Genomic DNA, 24,389 nt, shown 5'->3' with positions numbered 1-24,389 from the left:
TGTGAATAGCAATGCCTATTAATTCTTGAACTTAATCATATTGGACCATTGCTTGTTAAGAGCCGAGATGAGTCCCTTCATCATTGTGATGTTATTTTTTTCTACAACGAAACATAATTAAAAAAGAGTAAATCTTTTTGTGAGACGGTTGCACGAATCTTTATATGTGAGATGGGTCAATCCTACCGATATTCATAATAAAAAGTAATAATCTTAGCATAAAATTAATAATTTTTCATGGATGATCCAAATAAGATATATGTCTCAAAAATACGACCCGTGACACCGTCTCACACAAGTTTTTACCATTAAAAAATATGATTAATTCCCAAAACTAAATTAAATGTATTTTACTTTCTTAAAAAAATTGTATTTTATTTCTGTATCTTCTATTCATTTAGGAAAAAAGCTTCAGGAAAAACTGAAATTCAGAATCTAAATAAAAATTCTAAAAAGTAATTCAAGTCCATCAAATATCAAAGGAGATGAATGAATGATTTTGAAAAATATTAATATGCAATTTTTTATCCCAAAAAAGGTTCATTCTACTACAGAATTTTAAATTTCAATAGGAAGTAAATTTTTATTCGGTATATTTATTTTTTGTTCTTTTTCCTTATTAACAAAATTTAAATAAAAGCTACTAAAATAATTATTTTTAAAAATAGGCACACAAATCTTAAGTACAAGAGGCCGGCATCAAAATAGTTGTAGTGTGGAAGAGGCATGACATATGAGTGGAAAAATAATTTGAGGTTGTAAATAATCAGTGTTCTAAAAAGTACGCTTAAGCGTATTGTAAATAGTCAGTGTTCTAAAAAACACGCTTAAGCTGTACGCTTAAACGCGTTTAAGCTTGAAGCTCGACAGAAACGTCCTAGTTCAAGAAAACGGAAAAAAACGGTCAAACAAATTAAGCGTAATTAAGGTGTTTAATTAAGTGTACTTAAACACAATTAATCGTATCTGTTTATTTTTTAATTTTTTTATTTTGGAAGTATGTCTTTTTATTTTAAAATAATAAATTATGTTTATTTTTAAATTTTAATTATGATTAAGCGTGTCTGAAAATGATTTGACAAATATTTATTAATTTTTAATATAGTCTAATTGCAAAAACAAATAAAGATTGTAATTTTGAGATTTTTATGTTTTTATAAATATGAGAATTAATGTATCATACTTAAATTTATCATATTTATGTATTATTTTATCTATTTATTGGTTTGAGATAATTACAATTTCACTAAAGATAAAAAAAGATTTTTCACGCTTAAGCTTGAAAAGCTTGGAGTTTGACATCCACACTTCGGGACGCTTCACGCTTTTTAAAACCTTGGTAAATAGTATTAACTCAAGGTGTTAGACTCTGTCATTTTTACACATATAAAATCATTCGTGCAACATTTGGGTATTATAATTACCATTCTAGTACGATTGTTTCACATTTATATATTCTCGTCAACGACATCGTACCGGCAATTGGTTTGTATCCGTCCTCGTTCTGTAAGTATGATTATTACCTAAATTGTTGTATTATAATCGAAGAATCTACTATATATTGCCCTATAAAGTCGTTCATATTGTAACAACATTCTAATGTGAGACAAGGTATTACATATGAAACGTGTTGAAAAAATTACATTGATTACTGTCTTTTAAGAATTTTAATTTACATGAAATTTCAAGCAAAGTTTTAGTCAATCAAATTTTAATTCATTCTAAAATATTTGTGTATATGACTATGAATTGACATATATAGTCAAACTCAACCTAACCAAATAATATAAAATCCCAAGAAGGGTATCCATCCATTTACTTTGAAAAAATACTAATATAAAAATTGTATTAAATCAAGACTATCTCCCAATGCAATGCAATTAGTACTTTCTTGAAAATTCACATAGGCCGGTGAATTTATGAGACGTATCTCATACCCAACACGACTAACTTTTTACTCTATGGGTGTGTTTGGTTGAGTGGATTAAATAAGGAAAGATTAATAGTCAAATATTTATCGTTAAAATTTTAAGATGTTTTAATAATCATTTTGACCCGGTTTAAGATCCAATTTTATGGTTAACTATTTGATTAATAAAATTGGATCTTAAATCGGGTCAAAATGATTATTAAAACAACTTAAAATTTTAACGATAAATATTTGACTATTAATCTATCCTTATTTAATCCACTCAACCAAACACACCATAAATGTAAACCGTGTCAACCCATCACACGGATAAAAAAGCTATGATTTCGTCTCACACCAAACTCATTTTTTATATATATATATAAAATTTTATTTTAAAAAAAATGATTCTATTTGTATCAAGAAACCCTCAGGTTAGACCAAGTCCCCTCACTTTTACAAATCTATTATTTGCTTTATTTATGGATTGTTGGAGTAGTTAGATATTCCACAGAAGTATTATGTGGACACTTTTGATTCGGATTGCAACTTCATGGCTTTTATCTGAAAATATTCTTATACATAATATGGAAAAAAAAGATTTTGTCAAAAACTATAACTAATGAAAATACGTTTATTTTTCGGACGTTGAAACCATATGTTGATTTGCTTTTAGTTTAGATAAAGTTAAATTATATGTTTTCCGAAATCTATATTTTCTCCTCCCATATATTTCATATTTTTGAATTATCATTTAAGATTTTGTTTGAATTATCATTGTTTATATTATGAAGATATGATTAATATATTTTTATCTGCGTATAAAAAATTAAATAAAACTAAGGTCATGTGGACTAAAAATAAATTTAGCTAAGCTTGACGTCGATATGACGTAAAATAACTTGAAGGCATCTTAGCATTAATTAATAATTTGAATGGAACAGATATAATTTTGACAGTAGACGTGGAAAAAGTCAACCAACACGTCACCGCATACTCAAGAACTTAAAGTCAAATGGAAAAGGACGGTACGGTAGAATCAAGACAGCGATTCATTCTTGACCGCCGGGCCAACTACAACTTAGTGAGGTCATCGGGGCAGTCATAATTAATTTTTTTTAAAAAAAATTAATTATGATTTTGTTATATAATTTTTAATTTCACGCTAACATTTTATATTATTAGTTTACAGTACTCTATTTATTACAATGAACATAGTTCTAAGATGGTCCCAAATAAGTGTTTTTTCTTTTAGTTTTAGTCCTCACAGTTTGAATTAGATTTAAAATAAAAAAAAGTAATTATGTTGGTTTTTTTTTAATAATGAATTTCGATATCTATATCTAAAAAAAATAACATTAAATTTAGTTTTTTTAGATTAATTTTAGTTTTTCAATACAAAATTTCTGTTGGGTAAAAACCTATCACCGAACCCGTGGGACCACATATTACCTATACATTTTTATAGAACGATGATGAACGAATTAATTATCTGTTCTAGAAATCATGAATAAAATAATATAAGGTCAATTAAAAATATTATTAATACAATTATTCAAAAGAGACAAGACAACCATTCAAACATTCAAAGAGCATCACAAATATCGAAAAGTTATGGCAAAAAAATTTAATAATTAACCTCGAGACCCAAGTCAACCTAATGCTGTCAGTTTACATGTTACAATATTCTTTAATCCTCAGAGAATACTTTGACTTTTCATTCAATTGAAGCCATATATTTCTTTTTTATATATCTACATCAAATTAAATTTTAAATTGAGTTCATGGTATAATCTTGATCATATTTATAGTCTCCTGAAAAATTTTAAAAACGATTTAATATAGTTTTTTTAAAAAAATTATATGGTTTTATAAACTGGTTAATATCATGCAAGTGAGGTAAAATGTGTCTAATTAGATTAAAACAGTGGTTAAACGATAATTCACTAACACGAAATATTAGAGCTGTATGTGGTGTGGGCTCAGTGGAAACTTGCAACCTTTCTCCACACCTTTTTTAATCATAAAGTTCTAATTTTGAAAAATTCAACTATATTTTTAAATCAAGAAATCTTTAAGCAAAAGATATATTTAGTTGAAAAATATACAGCACCCAAATTAAGACAGTTGAATATACGACTAAAATGAGAGGCTAAAGGAGATCAAATATAAATATTACAAAAGATTGACTAAAACCACATTCGGATGTCCATATGCCACCGAAATCGTTATAACTACTTGTTAAACTTAAAAGTCAACACATATTTGAAAATTCTTTATAATTATTGCATTGTTTTGTATTTTATTCTTCCTCTTCAAGGATTTGAAGAACTGCATGTAAATATTTGGATTTGGGCTAACTCTATACTAAGCTAGTTTAAAAGTGAAGAATTGTCCAAGTCTATGTATACAATTATCGATATCTTAATTCAGCGGATGTTGGGATATTTAACACACACTTTCATTTTCACGCATGAACAATTGGAGCGTGAATTAATACATTAAATGGTTCGTAGCAAAATCCAAAGTATCACGGTGGACCTTGATTCTGATATCATATTAAGATTTGGATCTGACTTAACTCCACTTAAAAACTATCAAAAAATTATCCAACTTCATATATATAATTATCAAAGACTTAATCTAGTAGATATGATACATTTAACGCTCCCGTATTTTGTCCATGGTAAATTATTCAAAATATCGATAATCTTCGTATATGAATTTTAATATTGTACGACCAATGTCGTTTAGAATCCCATTTGTGTTGCCTATTAGGCCATCTCCAATCCTAATTATTCTAGTTGGCATTTAGAATCAAGAAACCACCACAATCGAGCGCTATTCTTCAAGCTCACCGGCGCGGCAGTGTAGCGTGCTGGCGTGCTGCTAAACATATACTGCGCTAAAATATAGTAATAGATTTGGATATGAACCTAACGAAAATATAATGAAATAGAATACAGAAAAAAGAGGTCCAATCCAATGTGGGTGGCACGCCATGGCACACAAGATATTAACAGATCTTCGCATTCTACACCTCCCCACTGCATAATTAAAGCTAGGACTAAATTTAGAACAAAAATGAAAGTGCTATAATAACCAATATGCTACATAACTTTCCATGACTCGAGAGTCGGGAACCCACCAAAAGAGTCGAACTGCAGCCTAGCTGCGGGTGCCCCACCGTCAGCCGCCGCAGCGGGCGGAGGTGGAAGATGAGTCGACGGGCCTTCCAGAGGAAAAGCAGAGGAGTCAAGCGTGGGCAAGCTGCCACACGTCTGTAGCCTGTTCATCGCCGTATACGGCACCGGTTTTAGCACCGGAGCTACAGGAAAGCTTCCATCCATCCCTCCGAAACTCCCTCCTGTCAGCTGCTGCACCATCTGCCTGAAATTGGAGACGTCTGCAGTGATAAACGTCGTCGTTCCCTGCTTCGTTGCTCGTGACTTCCGCTTCGCCACCCTCCCACTCGGTGCTACGGTCCTGCGCGTCCTGGAGAAAGGAGTTTCGTTCTCCGAGCCGCCGGAGGGGGTCGGAGTTGGAACAGGCGTCGTATCAGGCGCCGAGAAGAAGGACTCAACCATTTCAGCTGACAGTAAATCTTCGGCATACGAAGGGTGAGTACTACCCGCAAAGGACTTTTCCAGAGCTTTAGTGAGAGTCTCTGTCTCCATTGCAAAGATGTCTTGAATCAAATAGTCGCCGAATGTCGGGTGTATCTGCCATAGCTGCTCCATACTGACAAAAAAATCCTCTGAAGAAAAATTTCAGACAACAAAAAAAAAGAACCAAATCGATCAAATATCAAATACCCATATCTTTATCCTCGAAAGTAGTGATTATGACTCAGAATTTAGAAATTTTAAAGACAAAAATGTGAAGAAAATTAGCTTGAGAGTGAGTAAACGGGCAGACGAAGAGACAGAGAGAAGACTTGAGAGTAGGGGGATTAAATAGGACGGTGGTGGGGATGAAGAAACCGCGTAGATCTGGACACGTGCGGAATCCGCTGAAAATTTTTTTTTGAGTGGGTTTATGTGAGACCGTCACACTGATCTTAATGGGTGAGACGAGTCAACCCTATCCATATTCATTATAAAAAGTAATATTCTTAGCATAAAAAATAATATTTTTTCATTGGTAACTCAAATAAGAGATCTGTCTCACGAATACGACCCGTGAGACCGTCTCACACAAGTTTTTGTCTATTTTTTAACTGATTTTTTTTTTTACAGAAATTTCACCCTTTTAAATATAAAACTCAATTATTTTTAGAATCGAAAAGGATGATAAATTTAAATAGAACCGTAAAATAATATAGAACCAATATTTCAGGATAAAAATAATGAATATTTGTCTTCATCAAATATTTGATGAACTAAGATGTTTAACGTGTCAGAAATTTAAAAAATATATATTATCGAGATTGTAAGACAAACTTTTAGTAAAGTTTTTAAATATGTGATACATTAAAAAAATTCCTTAATCTCTGCGAAGAAAAAGAAAAAAAAATATCAAATGAAGAACTGAAACCATTTTTACAATTAAATCTTAATTTGATTTGAGGTAGAATATACCAAATGAAGACCTAAAAATCAAATTATTACTGATAAAATATGAAATGAACGTGTGTATGCATTTAAAAAATCAGCAAATATTCAATAATCAATCAATCGAATTCCACCCAACTATAAGATAATAAATTATATTCATTGCTTTTGAAAGTATAGATTAAAAGTTTAGACAAACGAAAATGGATCTATTAAATATTTATTTTAATACAAAATGGCAAAGGTGTAAAATGATTTATTTAAGGTTTTATTTGAGGTAGAATATACCAAAAAAAACTAATTTAATGATGGAGTCTCACTCAAAATGATTGTATTAAATTCTGCAAGTTGCCAAGTACTTATTTTTTACACAAATCAAAATTTTCATTGAAAACACATATTTTACGAATAAATTTTATATTTTATTCTTATTTAATTCATTCAGATAATGATTGTACTTCTTTGCAAAACCTAGTTTAGGAATATATTAGTTAAAAAACACTACTAATTTAGAAATTAGGTTATGTATTTGGAACAAATGAAACATTAGACTAGAAATTTATTTAGGCTTTCCACTGTTTTATTTGTGAATTTTAAAATTGATTAATTTATTGTTTGTTTATATATATTATCTATCAACTATGCTCTCAAACTGGGGTTTTTATTAAAAATAATTTAAATTTTAAAATTAATTTCAAAAATACTTTAAAAAAAAAAACGTTTGTAAAACTACCTCAATCCGCGCTTATGAAGCGCGGACGCTGCTCACGTGGCGCAGCGTCCGTGCTTCGTAAGCGCGGACGCTGCAAACGTGGAGCAGCGTCCGTTCTTATGAAGCACGGATGGTGCTTGCGACGGAATTTAGCGACGGATTATATATAGACCCGTCGCTAAAATTGAATAAGCGACGGTTCTAAAACACCGTCGCTAAATATGAATCGGCGACGGTTCACATTGCGACGGTTTTAAAACCGTCGCAATTTGTAGCTACGGATAAAACCGTCGCTAAGTTTAGAGTTCGAAATTTCATACGTTGCACGCTAATAATATTATTAACAGCATGTACGTGTTCGCCGCGGATAATCTTGAACTTTCAACGACTTGCATCTTTGCAGCATGCAATGTGCGCACTACGAAAAACCATTTTTGTTGTAGTGAAGACATTGAAAAAAAAAACAGACAAAAATTAATCACGAAATAAGTTTTTTCAGGAACTTCTACTATTCAACCTGGTTTTTTCAGTGAGTCGGGGATGACTGTCTAGGCTGATATATTGAATACAAAATCTCGCGATATAACAGTAAAATCTTGTGATATAATAGTAAAATCTCGTGATATAATAATTATAAATATCGTTCTAACAATATATTGGTGGTACATTTAATATTATTCATAAAAAATAGACTATAATTTATAAGTCAGCAGGATTTTCACACTTCGTCTTTGTCGAAAATCATGCTGCCTAAACAAACCAAAGTCAGTCATCTCTGACTCACTGAAAAAACCAGGTTGAATAGTAGAAGTTAGGGGTGGGAAAAAATACCGAAATACTGAAATATCGTGTCGAAAAAAATACCGAACTTACCGAAAAATCGGGATACCGAAAATTACGGATTTTCAATATCTTCACTACAACAAAAATGGTTTTTCGCAGTGCGCACATTGCATGCTGCAAAGATGCAAGCTGTTGAAAGTCGAAGGTATCTGCGGAGTACATTAGCGACGGTTTTATCCGTCGCTACAATTAGCGACGGTTTTAAAACCGTCGCAATGTAAACCGTCGCCGATTCATATGTAGCGACGGTGTTTTAGAACCGTCGCGGATTCAATTTTAGCGACGGGTCTATATATAATCCGTCGCTAAATTCCGTCGCAAGCACCATCCATGCTTACGAAGCACGGACGCTGCTCCACGTTTGCAGCGTCCGCGCTTCATAAGCGCGGATTGATGTAGTTTTGCAAACGTTTTTTTTTAAAGTATTTTTGAAATTAATTTTAAAAATTAAATTATTTTTGATAAAAACCCCTCAAACTGCACTTGTTACCATAAATTAAAATTTATTAATTTAATGATGCAATAATTTTCATTTTCAATAATTATACTTCTTGTAATAGTAAGACCGAACTCTTGCCGTTACATAAATAATGCAACTCAAATATATTTTACGAGTCCTATAACATTTTATACTAAATCATACAAATAAATTTGAACCCCATTTTGTTTATAGCATTCCAAAGAATATAGTTATTTTAAGTCCTACAAGCATAATTTAAAATTTTATATCCCCAGTCCTTGGTTGTTGGGTCAAGTAAGAAATTTATTTGTAAAATCTAAGACCACAAGTTTTACAAAAGTAGTACAAAGATAAAATAGTTTTCAATTTTGAGTTTTAATTTATTAAATTTTCGAAGTTTTGTTTGGTAAACTAATTTTTAAATTTTTAACTATTTTGGTTTAGTTGTTACATAAAAAAATACAGACATGATATCGAAAAATATTAACACAATATCAAGAATTGACGACTTATCAGATGAACCAAAACTCAAAATTAAACAAATTATTCAATAAAAAAATCATTTTTCTCGGTACAAAAGATTATATATTTTTCTTAAAAGTTAAATAGAAATGTATATATTCTTCATTCACTGACTGAAGTTCGTTAAACCAATTTCACATCATTCGTGACTCAATCTTGGAGAATGATAATTGGTTAGTAAAGTGCCACGATTTTTGGGCTGGCCTTTGGCATTGTTGATATATATGCCGTATGGAATGATTAATGAATAACATTAATTTTACGGATGTAGAAAAATATTAGTTTTTTTAAATTATTTAAATTTCCAAACAGCCGAACTCAATTCCAGCAGTGAATTCGAGATTTTAATGAAAAAGGGTGAAACTTAAATTTCAAAAATGTTATAGTAAAATTTTAATATTTTTTGATTGATTTCTATAATATCATATCGACCCAAAATCTTAAAATAATTTATTAATATTTTTGACTACGTTAGTTCGAGTCATATATATCTCTAATCAAATCACTACATATATGTAGGGTTCATGCAGACCTCACAAAAAATTCATGCTAAGCGGCCAATGATTACACGATAGATGGAACACCTTTTTATCCCATGCAGACCTCTGCTAACTTAACATATGAAGCATCATGCACTGATTTTGTGACACGCCCAAGGCCAAAAAATGTTCTTGGCTAGAAGCCTAGAACTTGATATTCGACCGCATAGACGTCTGAATTTGCCAGTACATTAGATCAATGAACACCATCACATATGAATTGCTGTTTTTATTAAACACATAAACATCCAACAGCATATATTATCATTAGTGCGATGATCTCAAAACAGAATCAGATCCTACAATCCTTGTATTGTTTGGGTTTATGGGCAAGTCGATGGATGTTAAAGATCGCGGAGAAAGCACAATATCCATCTCCTCCCCAACATCGTCTAGCAAACTTTTGACAGGCACCACCTGCATGAAAACAAGACAAGAACTTGACGATAGCATAGGCGTGCGGAGCCAGAAATTTTGCATATGAAAGAACCATGTAATTTTTGGGCTATGTACCCTCTATTTTCAACCTTCGGTATGACTACTAGCATCTCACACACAGGTGATCCCGACAAATTATGTATCGCGGAGGCAACGATTTTCCCAAGATATGCATATTGTTAGAAAAGGGTGTCTGAGTACCTTATTGGGATGTTCGAAAGAATTCTCATCCATATAATCAGCGGATGTTAACTCGGTCTTGATCGACACTTGTGACCGTGTCGAGTTCAGCTCCAATCCATCTACAGATATTTGAAGGGTCACACTCTTGCTTCCAGAGTTAACCACCTGCAGTATTGGACAGAAGAAATGGGAGAATGTTTTATCTTGAAGATTCATGCTCGACATGTATTTCATTTCTAAAAAAATACCCTTAATATTAGTATTAAACATTAAATCAATAATATCTCAATTGATATATATTTTTTATTTTTTTCGAATATCATTGAATACTTTTGAAAATATATAAATATATTAGATTTTGATATTTAAATTACCGGATTATATACATTTAATTTAAAGTCATGCCTCATGCATGGTGTATTTTTAGAAGTAATAGAAAAAGTAAAGTAGCGTACCTTTATTCTCAAGTATTTGTTGTTATCCTCTGTATTTTTCCACATAACAGCGGAAGCAATGAGAAAACTCTCTACGCCAGCTTGAAGGGTAGCATTAAGAAGAGTTGCACCATTTGATTCCTTGAAGAAATGTTGCATCCAATAACTAGGAGTTCCATATGTCTCCGATGAGTCGAAGACGATAGCATCAGGATTCCACCTAAATGGCAGCGAAATGTTTTCGGCTTAGAAACAGATCAAAAGTAAAGATTATTATGAAGAAATTATAAAGAAAGGAAGAATTAAAGTAGGGGGGACCTTCTGTCATTTTTATTCACAAATAAAGGCGCGTAGCTTGCCATTTCTACTACATCACTGCATTGTTGGAGCGAATGTTTAAGTCTTCATCAATATCAAGTACACACACACGTTTATAGCAGAAGCATAATATCAACCGGCTCGTAAGAACTGGATTATTGCCAAAACGGTCAAAAAGATGATGTAATATCATTAGACTTGCAAGACTTGTACAATAGAACGTGCAGTTTTCTTGAAGTCAACTAGCATGTGGACAAGTTAGATTTAAGAATCTAGAATATTTATTATATACGACAAAACCAGAATAACTTCGTTGGTACAAAGTAATCAAAATGATGAAACGTTTTATAAAACACTACATTCTCCAAACAAAAGCTGAACTTTATGAAATCTATCCTTCGGGGAAAATCTGGGTTTGGAAACACGGTAAATATGGAGCTGAAGGGAAAAAAGAAAAAGCCCGAAAAGCAAGGTAATTATCTGTTTTAGCAGATATAAGTTTGAAAACTGTGAAGATACCAGTTCCTTTCGAGCCCAATAAGAAATCCGGCTTCAGCCAGAGCTGCTAAGAGACTACCCTTGCCAGCATCATCTCCGGTCACAGCATATTCACTCACAAAAGCCTGCACCATTTACAATGCAATTTAAAGAATCACTATTTACTAAACATGTCCATCTGATAGCAAAGTGTTTCAAACCTTTGGACCTCCTCGTGGTGCTTCATCAAATTTTGTAGCTGATCCAAACACATTGTCTGCATTGTTATAAATCTGGTAGCACAAAATATATGATAAAGAATAAATAATTATTGCATTGCGGAAAACCGAAGTATATCTCAAGTGCTTGAAAAGAGTTTATGTGCTTACATGATAGTCATAATAATGAGCTGGGTGATCCAATAGTTTAGACGAGCCATCACAATTAGAGATTATTTTGATGTCCGGATAAGCATGTCTAATAGCGTCATAGAACTTGAGGTAGCTACCTATATCATTAGAAAATAAGAAAAAGTATATAAATTTAAGCTTTACTAAAAAGTAGATTAAATAACACAAGCATAATCTCCAAAGTAAATCCTACCGAGGTAATCTTGCCTCTGACAGTCCTCATTCCCCACTGCAACATATCTCAAATCGAAGGGTTCAGGGTGTCCCATTGATGCTCGAACAGAACCCCATTTTGACTGAGGACTACCCCTCGCAAACTCAATTCCATCCAGAATCTCCTGCATTTGAAGTTAAACTTTTAGTAGGGTAATACGGTTTGGTGGGGCTAAGGTTTAACTGCAAGTGAAGCTCGATAAATAGAAAATCCCTAGATAACAAAACTTTTTCCTTTCGTGCATGTGGGAGGGGTGTGAATACATATATAAGAAAATGTAACACTCCTTTGACAACTTGATGTAATCAAGTTCGTAAAACAATAACAAATACGAAGTAATTTCTGTGAGAGTTCATCGTGTTGAGTCTCATTTGTGTGACCTCATGCTCGCGGACCGGGACATGACAGAAAGAATTTTGCACAAGTTAGATGTGTTTGGTATCAATTGGATAGTAATAAGGGAAATCAAAATAAGCCACCCGGGATCGCTTTAATTTTCCACATTCTTGAAAAGCAACTAATAATGAGGACCATATATATCTAAAGCAAACCCAAAAGCCATACTTGTACGAAAGGTAGGATGGCAGAAGGGTCAACATGGTCATTGTGACTAATTCCTGAAATTATCAGACATGTCAAGAAGAAAAAGGGGAGTCAAATATCAACAAAGTAAATCCTTGGGGTGAATTAAGTAGGAGTAAAAAATCAGTAAAAAATGTTCCAAGGGAGAATTAAATGAACGTGGCACAAAACATACCATTGTTGAACACCCATATAGGTAATGCGCCTAAGTCCTCAGCAAGCTGCAGAAAAGTGGTGAAAAAAGGGGGAATGATGACAAAAATGGCAAATTAAGATTTTCTCGGAAACTAGGACATGTGCTTAACAAATGTCAGGAAAATTCCTGATAGACACCTGTAAGAATTCAAAGTGACCGAGCCCATCATCAGTCCAGTAATTCCAGACATCACCAAAATGACCAGCCCTCTCCTCCCAAGGCCCAACGGTTTCTTTCCAGCGGAATGCATTTCTTAACCAGTCACCTTCAACAAAGCAACCACCTAACATGTGGATATCAAGCTTGTTAGATCTACATTAATTAACGCAGTTACACCCATCCATCAACGCAAAAAACTGAGATAAAAATACGCAAATTTTCGGAAAGAATTCTTAAAAGAGTAACATATGCAAAACAGAAGATATAGTATTAAGCCCATCTCCTTCTTGAAGATGCTGTAGCCTGACCGTGTTACAAGCTTCATATGTTATTTATTTGGATCTTTGTCCTTCATTTCTTACCTTTTAAAGTCTTCTTAATTTGTACTGCTTTCTCAACTCGATTGGAGCAGAAGGCAAGAGAAAGTATAGGGCTTGATAATATGTAATACATTGTCTAAACTTGAAAATATAAAAAATAATACATGTACTAAAGACATTATAGCAATACCTGGAAACCTTATAAATCCAGGGCTTAAATCTTTCAGCATCTTAAAAAGATCATTGCGAAAACCGTGCCCCTGTATCCAGAGAAAATTTCTAAAAACAGTGTTAACCATAAACCCTTGGTGATATAATTCAAATGTCAAGACAAAATGCTCCATCTGAGATTTTTACTTTGATTTTACGATGGGAGCATAAGAGAAACATAATAAAAAATTGTATTTATTTAGTCGCTTTGAGAGCATATAAGAACATTTACTCCAGATAGCAAAAGCTCCTAGTCTTAAAGGCTCAAAAAGACCAAGACCAATTTTTTGTTTCAACTGAAGTATAAATCTCTAGATTGGGCAGTTTATCAATGTGTAATGCTTTCATCACCACGACCTTTTTAAATATTTTCACTGAATTCTGAATTTTCAAAAGCACACAAACAAAAGAAATGGAATGATAATTGACATTATTATGCTCAAAAGAGTGTTCAACAATTCAAGTAAAACTACTCAATTACTCAGAGAACTTTACCACAAGTATATTTACCTTATGTGTATCTACAGGCATCAATGATACTTGATCAAACCATACGACGCCTTTTCTGGTTGTAGTCAGTTGAAGTCTCGAGCTTGCATCTGTCCCTTTTGCTTGCATCAACGCCTCTATCTTTGTCCAATTTGAAACATCAGAAGCTCTGCAAGACCATAGATGACACAAACATTTGTCCAAATGAGGATTCTATAAATTGAAGAATATACATTGAGAGGCTATAAGTGGTGATTCATCAATTCTCACATAATGTCAGCAGTAGCCAGTGTCTTCAGTCCGATTGACCCAACCAATGATGCAGACACATTAACTGAATGTGATGCACGAACATAAAGAACCAACTTATACGTCTTCCCTAGTTCAATATTCTGCAACAGAGATCGTGACACAGTTGGCAAACAATCAGCGAAATGTGAGAACGGAATTGATCGTTTCTAGAAAAAAATAATAAAATTGTATTATTTTCCTAGCAAGTAGCATCAGCTGCAGGGACGGCTCCATCAAAGAAACAATAACACTCAACGTTACCTTAAATAAAATACGCTGGACTTATACTATCCTGTTCTATCTATTCAATATCCAAACCGTAAAATTGGAATGATAAGAAGATAAACATGTGCAATGAGCAGGAATAACACACATAAATCAAGAAGGGACCGACCACACATATCCACATGAATGATTAAGATTAGATTAGAAAAGCAATTTGATAAGCTAGGCTTTTTAGACTGTTTTTTTAATTAATTTTTTAGAGAGAAGTGGAAGTCATATTTTTCATTTCATGATTTTGGCTTTTTTCCTTGCTTCTAAAATTTCATAATCCAACCAAACTTCAGCTTTTGTGAATAGACACATATCGTTGAAAACAGAAAACAAAAAACACTGTTTTTCTGAAAAAAACTTCGCCATCTAAAACACTCAAAGGATTAATTACCTAAGAATAAGAACAAGACAGCTGTTCCAAAATCCCCACGGTTTTGAAGGAAAATCAATTAACCACAAAGATCAGTAGGATGACAATATTGATCATTTAGACCATTAGTGATCAGGAGGCAAGGCCTTTTTCAAATCTATCTGACAGATAAATTCTCACCATTCCCCAGAAGCCGGGATTGAAAATACCAACTCCTTCAGCTGGACACGTTTTGGGGCCATCATGGTGGCAAAGCACTTCCATTCGTAGTGCAATTTTGTTTCGATCAAAGCATGATGAACGTTCAGTTGATACTATTAAAGATGATTCATCCCCAATAATAGACCAAGGGTCGATATTTGAAGGTGTGTTGAGACCCCCAGCTTCAAATCCTGCAGTTAAAATTACGTCACATTAACTGTCTTAAGCTACACTATAATCTAAACGAATTCCGATTTACTACACCATGACTATTTCTTCAAATCATCAGACCCAACAGTGGAAAAAGCATACTAGAAAAGAAAAGAAAAGTAGCTTAAAGAGTTATTGCCGTATAAACTAATGCATTAAGCCTGGTGAGTATGGATGATTTGCTGCATGAAAAACGCAAGGAAATTCTTGTTGACCTCTGTTGCAGACAAGTTCGGCCCATAGTCCTCCAGCTCCAGCATGATTAATCTCCTGCAGGAATATCAAAGAGTAACATGCTGCAGGCTCAATACATAAGAACTGACAAAACCATTACAATACAGTAGGTTTGGAAAGGAGAAGTGACGTTAGACGTTTCAGTTTAAAGAAGTAGTGCTATAGGCCACGTATCTTTTCGCTTATTTTCTGACTGGGATTCAGCTTATCATTTTTTAACAGTGTTTCAAAAAAAAAAAGTTTGCAACCAATATAAGAGGTACAGGAAAAACCAAGTTCCTACTATCCTCAACGTCAGAACTGGAACAATCATTTTCCTTTCAAGCATCCCCAAAAGGATCACTAACATGAGTAGAAACAGCAAGGCTAAATAACATTTTCTGGATAAATGTATCATAAAAATAACACAAACTTAAAGTTAACACATCTCATTCACAGAATTAAGAGGCAGAGCCAAGATCCCATGATTAAGTGGACTCGATAAATAATTAACATTTTTATAATTTTTTAAGGGTTCAACAACATATAGTCAGGCTAAAATTGTGAAAAGTCTTTAAAAAATTAAGGAAAAAATTTCGAAACTAGGGAGGACAACTGCCAACCCTAGCATGTATGTAGCACAGGGAAAATGTCAATATTAATGACCTATTAACTAATAGCATGACAAGAGATGGGCCAATCAACATTCATTTCAAACACGCACAAATATTGCATTTGCCTTTCAAGATAAAAATACAATGATGTTTCTGCTGCTATCACAAGCCAAAAAAAAACAGACAACATCAATTAATATTCTCTTCATGACTGATTAATCTAACCTCGAAAAAGATACCAAACATAGTCTTTGGTATCTTCTTTACTGATGCTTCAGAGGCATTTATAAAGAGTGCAACAGTCTGGTTAGGTACAATTCTCGAAGCAGAAGATTGACATATAGCAGTCAGCAAAATGAAAAGCAAGAGAAGAATACTGCTCAAGGGGGTATTTGCATCCATTTCTTCCTAAATGCATCCAGAGCTTGTGCTACCTATTTATAAACTAACTGCAATGCCTGGTGAGTTATCCTCATCAATAAACAGGAACAAAGTGAATCAGTTGATAGAAGAAAAGTACAAAGAATAAACAAAGAGCTTATCTTTTACAACAAACTTCGTCTTATTGAACGCTTGAAAGCATTTTGCCTGGATGGTGAACAACCCAAACTCGCATAAATCCAAAAATGTCTACATTTCTTCTTTGACTAAGTTACTTTCAAATGGTTATTATTCAAGAATTTTATAGATGCGTGTATAACTTGTGTGCATATAAAAGTAGAGCAACCAAAATAATTTGAAATCTTACAAATAAAACATTCTTTTCCACAATAACTTGTCAAATATGCAATTGAATCAACGGCTCTTTCATTCCTTATTTCTTCATAGACGATTTCATTTGATTATATGAAACTGTTATCGGTATCTTTTTTCTGGAAAACTTTGTGTACAGAAAGCAAGATGGAATTTACCAGTAACTACTGAATGATAAAACTATAAGCCATTCAAGTAGGCCTAACAAACACTTAAAGACAATCAATCTATGATGCATTTTGATTCATTCTGAATACCCTTTTTTAAGTTTATGATCAATCAGTTCTTCCTATTTGGGAATTAAGGAACATGGAAAATTTCTTTGAACATCATCACCCACTTCACCCTCTGTCATCTTTTAGGTAGTGACCATGATGTTAAAAGTTTTCTATTTTTAGATTACTTCTTCATTTCAGAAATTTCAATCACTTACAGCGCGTTTATATACAGAAAAGCTTTTTTTTTAAAAAAAAATCATTTTTTTTAAAAAAATTAAAGTTGGACGAAGAAGATTATTTATAAAATCACTTAAAAAACGTTCTTCCAAAGCAAAAACCGCGGCTCCTGGGCTCCCGTTCATGTTATAACTGTTTCTCAGACAATTTTTAAATAAAATTTCGCTATTAAATATTTTAACTTGCTCTCTTATATCCCAAAAAAACTAGCACGTTTCAACTTGTGGCTTCCATTTCCAGCGTAATTCTGCAAAGATTAAAACTTTATTCCCTTATGCATATCAAATAAAGAACTTTACCTAGAAATTGGTCAAACACAATAAAAATCTAGAATCGATGCTTTGTATATCTGTGCGCTACAGTGTAAGAGAGAAGGCAGTAGTCGACTTTAGTGCCCGCGGGAAAACGCGAGGGTATGTTAATGGTGAGATGAAGTTGGTGACCTCATGTTGATTGATGTCAGTATTAGAGTTGTAAATGATGTGGCGATATTGAAATATTATTATTTTTATTATATTTAATAATTGTATATTTTAAAATATATAATGAAATTGTCTATAATAAAAAAAAAATACAATTACACATAATTAAAATTAAAATATAATTAAAATATCAATTATTAATAATTTAAAAATAAGATATTTTAACTATTCATCATCGTGTAAACTCCAAATACATCCGATCAAGTTTTTTAGAAGTCTGTGGTGCAATTCTCAATTCTAGAAAGACGTTTGATTTTACAGTAGGATATTCTGAAAGAATAACAAATCGATACAAGTTTTTATTATATCATTTAAATGAATTGGATAAACTTCTCACTATTATCACTGTGCTTAGAGTACAACAAATACTCGTTCAACATTTTTTCTCACTCATTTTGATATCGTTTCTCACTCCTCTTGATATAGCGCAAAAATCCTATGTTTTTTTCGAGGGGAGCTGAGGTATAGCTTTCACAAAAATAGCTAAAGATGGATATCATTCTCTATTGTAGTATAAAATATTTATAGATTCTAATATAAGACCCAGTAATAGTTTATGCAAAAATACAAATATGGGGATCGATCACCAGCTTTGAACTTTGAATTCGTTATTATATTCAAGTGTCAGAGAGTGCAACATGAAGTCCTGCAAGTGACGTTATTGGTCTCAGGAAACCCCAGCCGATATGCCTTCAAGGTCAATAAAAATCTTATACATAAATAAAACTAAGGTTAATCGAATTAACTGATATAATAAATATTATTATTTAATAAATTTTTATTATTTATCAATTTTTATATATATTTTAATTTTAAATTTTAAAATCGATATAATATGTATTAATTATGTTCAAACAAAGCTTATACATTTGTGATGTATGTGATTTTATGTTTTTATGTATTTGTGTAGATTGTAGTATTCAAGAAAAATTACATATATAATTAAAGTTAAACCAAAGTTTTTTTTAAAAAAACTAATCGGTTAATTCGGTAACCCGATTTTAATCCGGTTAGGTTTTCATCGGTTATGAAAAATAATTCGGTCGGTTCGATTATAGCTAAATATTTCGGTTCGGTCGGTAATCGAACCGACCGAATGCTCACCACTAGAGAGTTTTATATCACTTCATCGAGTAATAATAGCAAAGACGAGCATCTTTTTTGAAAGCTGTAGAAATTTTTTCGAAATGCATTCAAATATTTCACGGATATTTCAAATTTTTATCCGTTCTACTAAAAAAGGGTTCGAGAATTTTTATTTATAAAACCAAAATTTATCAAAAAACAAAAAACAAAAAACCTTCTTGCTAAAAATAAATAAATGAAAAACACCAAAAAACTTTTGATATCAAAAAAATAAATAAAAACCTTCAGGGATTTAAATGTGAATTTTCTAAATTTCGACATCTTCCAAGTAAATGAAAAAAACAGTACAAAGTGCACTTGATTGTCCACTGGCAAACACCAGATCCCTCCCTCTCTCTTAAAACTAATTAGGTAATTTTCAATTTCAGATCTGTCTCCAAACTTTTTTCAAATGAAGTCTGCAACTCGTGCTGTATGACTTTAATATTATTTTAATTTTACAGTTATATATCATAGATATAGATGTATAGTGTCTGTAGTCGTTGGTTACTGTCTCGGGGGTTTCTTATGTCCCGGTGGATCGTTGCCTTTACCGGTTTCTTATATCCTAAAACATGCGTCGAAGCAAAAATTCTGTTTTTATCTATTTCTGCTCTGGGTTTTGAGATTTTGTAGTGTTGCATCTGTATTGTGCTTTGTCCTTATTTTTTCTGGTTAAATTTCTTGTGGGTATATGAGGTTTCAACTAATTATGGATTTACCGTTCATTCTTTTGCAAATTTTTTTATTTTTTTGAATTTTGAATTTTGCAGTCTAGTTACTAACTGTATCTTTTTTCATGTTTTAGGAGGTGATTCTCACAAAAGTTTCTTGGAGTTTGTAGCATTCACCTTCTGAGCTATGGTTCGTTTAGCGGCATACAATTTGTTTAGTGTTGTGTTATAGTGTTTAATTGACAAGATTTGATGCTGTAGAGCATGTTGGTGGAAAAAGATTGGTTTTTTACTGTTGTGAGGGTGATATAGGGTCATTGAATAGTTTCTGGGGCTTTTATATGTAACTTGTGTACATATTTTAAGCGATTAAAACTCATTAGTGGAGTGGTGCATTGTGGTTAAAAATGGAGCACGGTTTGAATTCACAGCCGAATCATCAGCCAGGGACAATTGACAAGTCTAAGGTAATGGATGTGAGGCCTTTGAGATGTCTTATTCCAGTCTTCCCGAACCCACCGGGCATGCCTAATGTTTCGACCCCCCATACTGCCCCCTTTGCTTGTGTTCCGCCTGGTGGTCCTTTTCCGCCAGGAGTTCAACCATTTTACCCTTTTCTGGTTCCTAATGATCCTCAGCACACTGGTTATGGTTCTCAAAACCAGCAAGGTAATTTTGGTCACGGTAGCACTATACCAGCTCCTGTTCCATTGAATTCGTTTAGGACCCCGATGCCTAAACCACATGGCCGCCGTGGTCGGCCAAAGAAGAACTATAATCCACCTGAACCTGTAGTTGTGGAGGGTGATGGATATAGTGACTCGCTGAATGACCAATATGTGAATGAGTTTGGGTTGCATACCACTGATGCAGAGGCTTCCAATAAATCGGCGAGGCGAAGGGGCCGGCCAAGGAAGTTGAGGCCTGTCGATGGTGATGAGGTTGATGTAGAATCTCTAGCTAATAGCTTATTGGCGCTCTTTAAGCTTAATGGATTTGATGACTTTAGAAGGGCTAGTGGGGACAAGGAAACCGTTGGAACTATACTCTTGGTTTTTAGTTTACTCAGGAGAAGACTCACTCAACTTTATGAAGCAAATGACTTGGCTAATGGTATTGCTAGACGTCCCGACCTAAAAGCTGGTACTCTTTTGATGACCAAGGGAATTCGGACAAACGCGACTAAGCGGATTGGGCATGTTCCGGGAATTGAAGTCGGTGATATTTTCTTTGTTAGAATGGAACTTTGCATTGTTGGGTTACACTCCCCGAGTATGGCTGGAATAGATTATATGAGTGTCAAAATTACGACTGATGAAGAACCGGTAGCAGTCAGCATAGTTTCATCTGGAGGATATGATGACGAGGGGGATGGCGGAGACGTGTTAATTTATACCGGCCAGGGTGGAGTGCAGAGAAGAGATGGACAAATGTTTGACCAGAAGCTCGAGAGGGGAAATCTTGCTCTAGAAAAAAGTCTACATCGAGCCAATGATGTGAGAGTCATAAGGGGTATTAAGGATGCTCTTTCAACTGGCAAGATCTATGTTTATGATGGCCTGTATAGAATTCAAGAATCATGGGCAGAAAAAATGTCGGGATGCAATGTTTTTAAGTATAAGTTGGTTAGGGTGCCAGGACAACCGCAAGCTTATTCACTGTGGAAATCAATTCAACAGTGGAGAGATGGAACAGCTACTCAGACTGGCGTTGTACTCCCAGATTTATCTTCGGGTTTAGAAAGTCAACCTGTCACTCTTGTGAATGATGTTGATGGTGAAAAGGGACCAACTCATTTCTCGTATATTTTGAGCCTCGGATACTCGAAGCCTTTTCCGGCATCTAAACCTTCTTCTGGTTGTCATTGCATGGGTGGATGTCAGCCCGGGGACACCCATTGCCCGTGCAATCAGAAAAATGACGGCTTTCTCCCCTATTCATCAATTGGGGTTCTTCTGGCTAACAAACCCTTGATATATGAGTGTGGGCGGACCTGTGCATGTCCTCCCAATTGCCGGAACCGTATGTCTCAAGCAGGTATTAAAGTTCGTCTTGAGGTTTTCAAAACAAAGAACAGAGGCTGGGGGCTCAGGTCTTGGGATCCGATACGTGCGGGAGCTTTTATTTGTGAATATGCGGGGGATGTCATTAATGATGCCGGTGGTAGTTTTGGTAATGAAAGTGACAATAATTATATTTTTGATGCAACCCGTTATTATGAACCAGTAGAAGCTGTCCATGATGATTCCACTGGCTCTAAGAAAGCCCCGTTTCCTCTTTTGATAAGTGCAAAGAACAATGGAAATGTAGCTCGTTTTATGAACCATAGCTGTTCGCCGAATTTATTCTGGCAGCCAGTTTTACGTGAAAGTAATAATGAATTGTATCTCCATATCGCTTTCTTTGCCATTGGACATATTCCCCCCATGCAAGAGCTGACATATGATTATGGGATGGTTCTGCCTGAGAAAGGAGACAAAGGAAAGAAAAAGTGCTTGTGTGGATCTGTGAAATGCCGAGGGTACTTCTATTGATGATGGTACAACAGAAGGATTTCGTGTCCAAAGCTTTGGTAAGAAAGGGTTATTTGTTTTCTTTCCCCTTTTTTAGCAACTTTCAAATACCTAATATTATCTTTTATTATCTAACCATTTTTATACTCACTAAAACGGTGCCATATGTGTCTAGGCATTGTTGGACATTTACATAACTTCATATATATATAAAGAGTATATCTTTTATAAGACGATCTCAACTCTCACAGATCTTTATTTGTGAGACGGATCAATCATGTCCATATTTCCAATAAAAAATAATATATTTGACATAAAAAATAATATTTTTTCATGGGTGACCCATATAAAATATCCGTTTAACAAAATTGACTCTCACAGGAGTTTTTGGGAAATGTGAAAACATAGACTTTGGGAATCTCTGATGAGTTTTTTGGAATTTTAAGAACGGCGTAATGTTAAATGCTCCTTTTTGCGAATTTGGAAGAAAAGTTTTTTATCTTAATTTTGCATTCAATGCACCAATTATAAAGATATCTGGTTCTCTTATATGAGAAACTATATAAATTTGATATTCATGAAAGTCAATCCCTTGGAAATAATGACCATAGAGAACTCGGAAAGCACTTTGGTCATTGGTTATTTAGATTCATAGAATGCACTAAGCCTGCTATTGTTTTTGTTTACTGGGAATTGAAACATTTGAGAATGAATGTCAGAAGACTTGTTATGATATAGCCTTTTCAGAGTCGAATACTTGTTATTTTTTATTCCTTTCTTAGACGCAGTATCTATGCTAGTTAGTTTGTAGTTTGGCCTATTTTAGTTTCTTTTTGAGAGGGAGAGTGAATTGATGCTTCACACCTTCCGTATTATTCCTTCTCTTTCAAGGGGCGGAACTGAAGGCGAAGAGCGACAACATTACCATTCCTCACACGATCTTTTCTCCAAATTTCCTATGTTTTAGATTCTATAAAATGTCAACTTGGTCTATCCATAATACATATAGCCATGTCATATTAAAGGTTCATATTGGAAAGTATCACTTCATCTGAGACCACCTTTGCTGTATGACATCAATATGTATGTGATACCTCACCTAGAAGAGTTCCTCCTATTAGTCGACTTAATGGCATGTTTGGCATGTTTTTGGCCAAAAACCCGAGAGTACTGCCTGAGCCCAATTGACTAGTCTTGTTGGTAAAGAGCTTCCTAAATTGATCGACCACTCTACAAATTCATTATGAAGCCGGTGTGGGATCATAATAACATAATTACTGAATATATTTCACAAACTCGTGGTTCATAAGACTAAAATCAATGTATTGGTTCATTCTGCAGGCGAGAGACGTCTACATCCTGATGAGAAGAACTTCCTCAGTGTACGGCATGTAAGTTTTTGTGTAGTTGCCTTAAATATTTCTCGTTTTCTTACTTCAACGTAGGTCGAAAGTAGGAAGGAGCATGATAGTGCTAGGAATGTATAAGTATGTGATGCGACGAGGATAGTGTATTGACTCAGAACTCAGATGTAGGATGGATTCATCTAGTTTGCGATGTTCAGTTATGTTTCGATTGTAGCTTAAACTTGGTGAGGTAGTAGTAGTGCTCATGGATTTCGGATTCTTTATTAATCTTAAGCGATCCTATTTTGTTTCAAGCAAAATGTCGTCTTATTACTTTCTTGCAACACTTTCAGCGTCACTCCAAAAAAAACAAAAAACAAAATTGAGAGAAAAAAAATTATAGACTGACATTGAAATTTGACAACACACGAGGCAAAATCACGTTGCATGTATGTATATGGATTGATGGAATCAATCGCATTATTCCAAATTTTATTTTGACAACAGTAATCCAAATTTTATTTTATCTTAATCACACGTCCATGTTTTTGTATGAAGTTGAAAGATAATTATTATTAGGAATAAAAAAATTTAGGTATTCAATGCATCCAACAGCTGTGTCACCCATATGATCCTAAATAAAAGAATTTAAGGTAAATATTGGGATATTTATGTTGAGTAATAATTAATAGTATATAGAACGTGGAGGATGATATCTTTTCTTTTGGATTTTTTTTTTTAATATAATAGTGAGAAAAAGCATTTTTTTTTGTGAGACGTTAAAATAGAGGTCTATAAATTATATTTTGTAGCTTCAAAAAGTGTGTACGATAATTTGTTCTAAAAATCAATGTGCATGCTAAAATATTTTTTTATTTTCTTGAGAAATAATTAAATT

The 24,389-nt window shown here is 33.6% G+C and overlaps 3 protein-coding genes across 7 annotated transcripts; 1 reads left to right on the top strand and 2 right to left on the bottom strand.

Annotated features, from left to right (window-relative positions):
* Window positions 1-4,885: 4,885 nt before the first annotated feature.
* LOC140828170 (calmodulin-binding protein 25-like) lies at window positions 4,886-5,843 on the bottom strand. Its single transcript, XM_073191155.1, has one exon. The coding sequence runs from the start codon at window positions 5,647-5,649 to the stop codon at window positions 5,020-5,022; it is 630 nt and encodes a 209-aa protein (XP_073047256.1). The 5' UTR covers window positions 5,650-5,843; the 3' UTR covers window positions 4,886-5,019.
* Window positions 5,844-9,752: 3,909 nt separating this feature from the next.
* Window positions 9,753-17,790, bottom strand: LOC140826050 (alpha-L-arabinofuranosidase 1-like). 4 transcript variants are annotated; one of them, XM_073188157.1, is made up of 18 exons: window positions 17,651-17,790; window positions 16,369-16,415; window positions 15,532-15,586; window positions 15,086-15,297; window positions 14,239-14,360; window positions 13,990-14,137; window positions 13,460-13,529; window positions 12,928-13,073; window positions 12,770-12,815; window positions 12,577-12,629; window positions 11,992-12,136; window positions 11,778-11,896; window positions 11,610-11,681; window positions 11,431-11,534; window positions 10,912-10,968; window positions 10,615-10,813; window positions 10,178-10,324; window positions 9,753-9,955 (listed from the first exon to the last, which is right to left on the bottom strand). In XM_073188157.1, the coding sequence occupies exons 2-18, from the start codon at window positions 16,387-16,389 to the stop codon at window positions 9,806-9,808; spliced, it is 1,866 nt and encodes a 621-aa protein (XP_073044258.1). In that variant the 5' UTR covers window positions 16,390-16,415; window positions 17,651-17,790; the 3' UTR covers window positions 9,753-9,805. The 4 variants fall into 4 exon arrangements, with proteins under 4 accessions (XP_073044258.1, XP_073044257.1, XP_073044256.1 ...); XM_073188156.1 differs by having other exon boundaries at window positions 16,369-16,592; window positions 17,651-17,774; XM_073188155.1 differs by lacking the exon at window positions 17,651-17,790 and adding an exon at window positions 16,892-17,016 and having other exon boundaries at window positions 16,369-16,790.
* Window positions 17,791-19,246: 1,456 nt separating this feature from the next.
* Window positions 19,247-23,708, top strand: LOC140826049 (histone-lysine N-methyltransferase, H3 lysine-9 specific SUVH1-like). Of its 2 annotated transcripts, none has more exons than XM_073188152.1 (3): window positions 19,247-19,330; window positions 19,767-22,204; window positions 23,487-23,708. In XM_073188152.1, the coding sequence occupies exon 2, from the start codon at window positions 20,040-20,042 to the stop codon at window positions 22,164-22,166; it is 2,127 nt and encodes a 708-aa protein (XP_073044253.1). In that variant the 5' UTR covers window positions 19,247-19,330; window positions 19,767-20,039; the 3' UTR covers window positions 22,167-22,204; window positions 23,487-23,708. The 2 variants fall into 2 exon arrangements, with proteins under 2 accessions (XP_073044253.1, XP_073044254.1); XM_073188153.1 differs by lacking the exon at window positions 19,247-19,330 and adding an exon at window positions 19,346-19,391.
* The last annotated feature ends 681 nt before the right edge of the window (window positions 23,709-24,389 follow it).

This window comes from Primulina eburnea, chromosome 3 (assembly GCF_022965805.1).
Source record: "Primulina eburnea isolate SZY01 chromosome 3, ASM2296580v1, whole genome shotgun sequence".
Classification (NCBI taxonomy): domain Eukaryota; kingdom Viridiplantae; phylum Streptophyta; class Magnoliopsida; order Lamiales; family Gesneriaceae; genus Primulina; species Primulina eburnea.
Note: the sequence above shows the minus strand (reverse complement) of the source record. Positions and strands in the feature narration are given on the sequence as shown.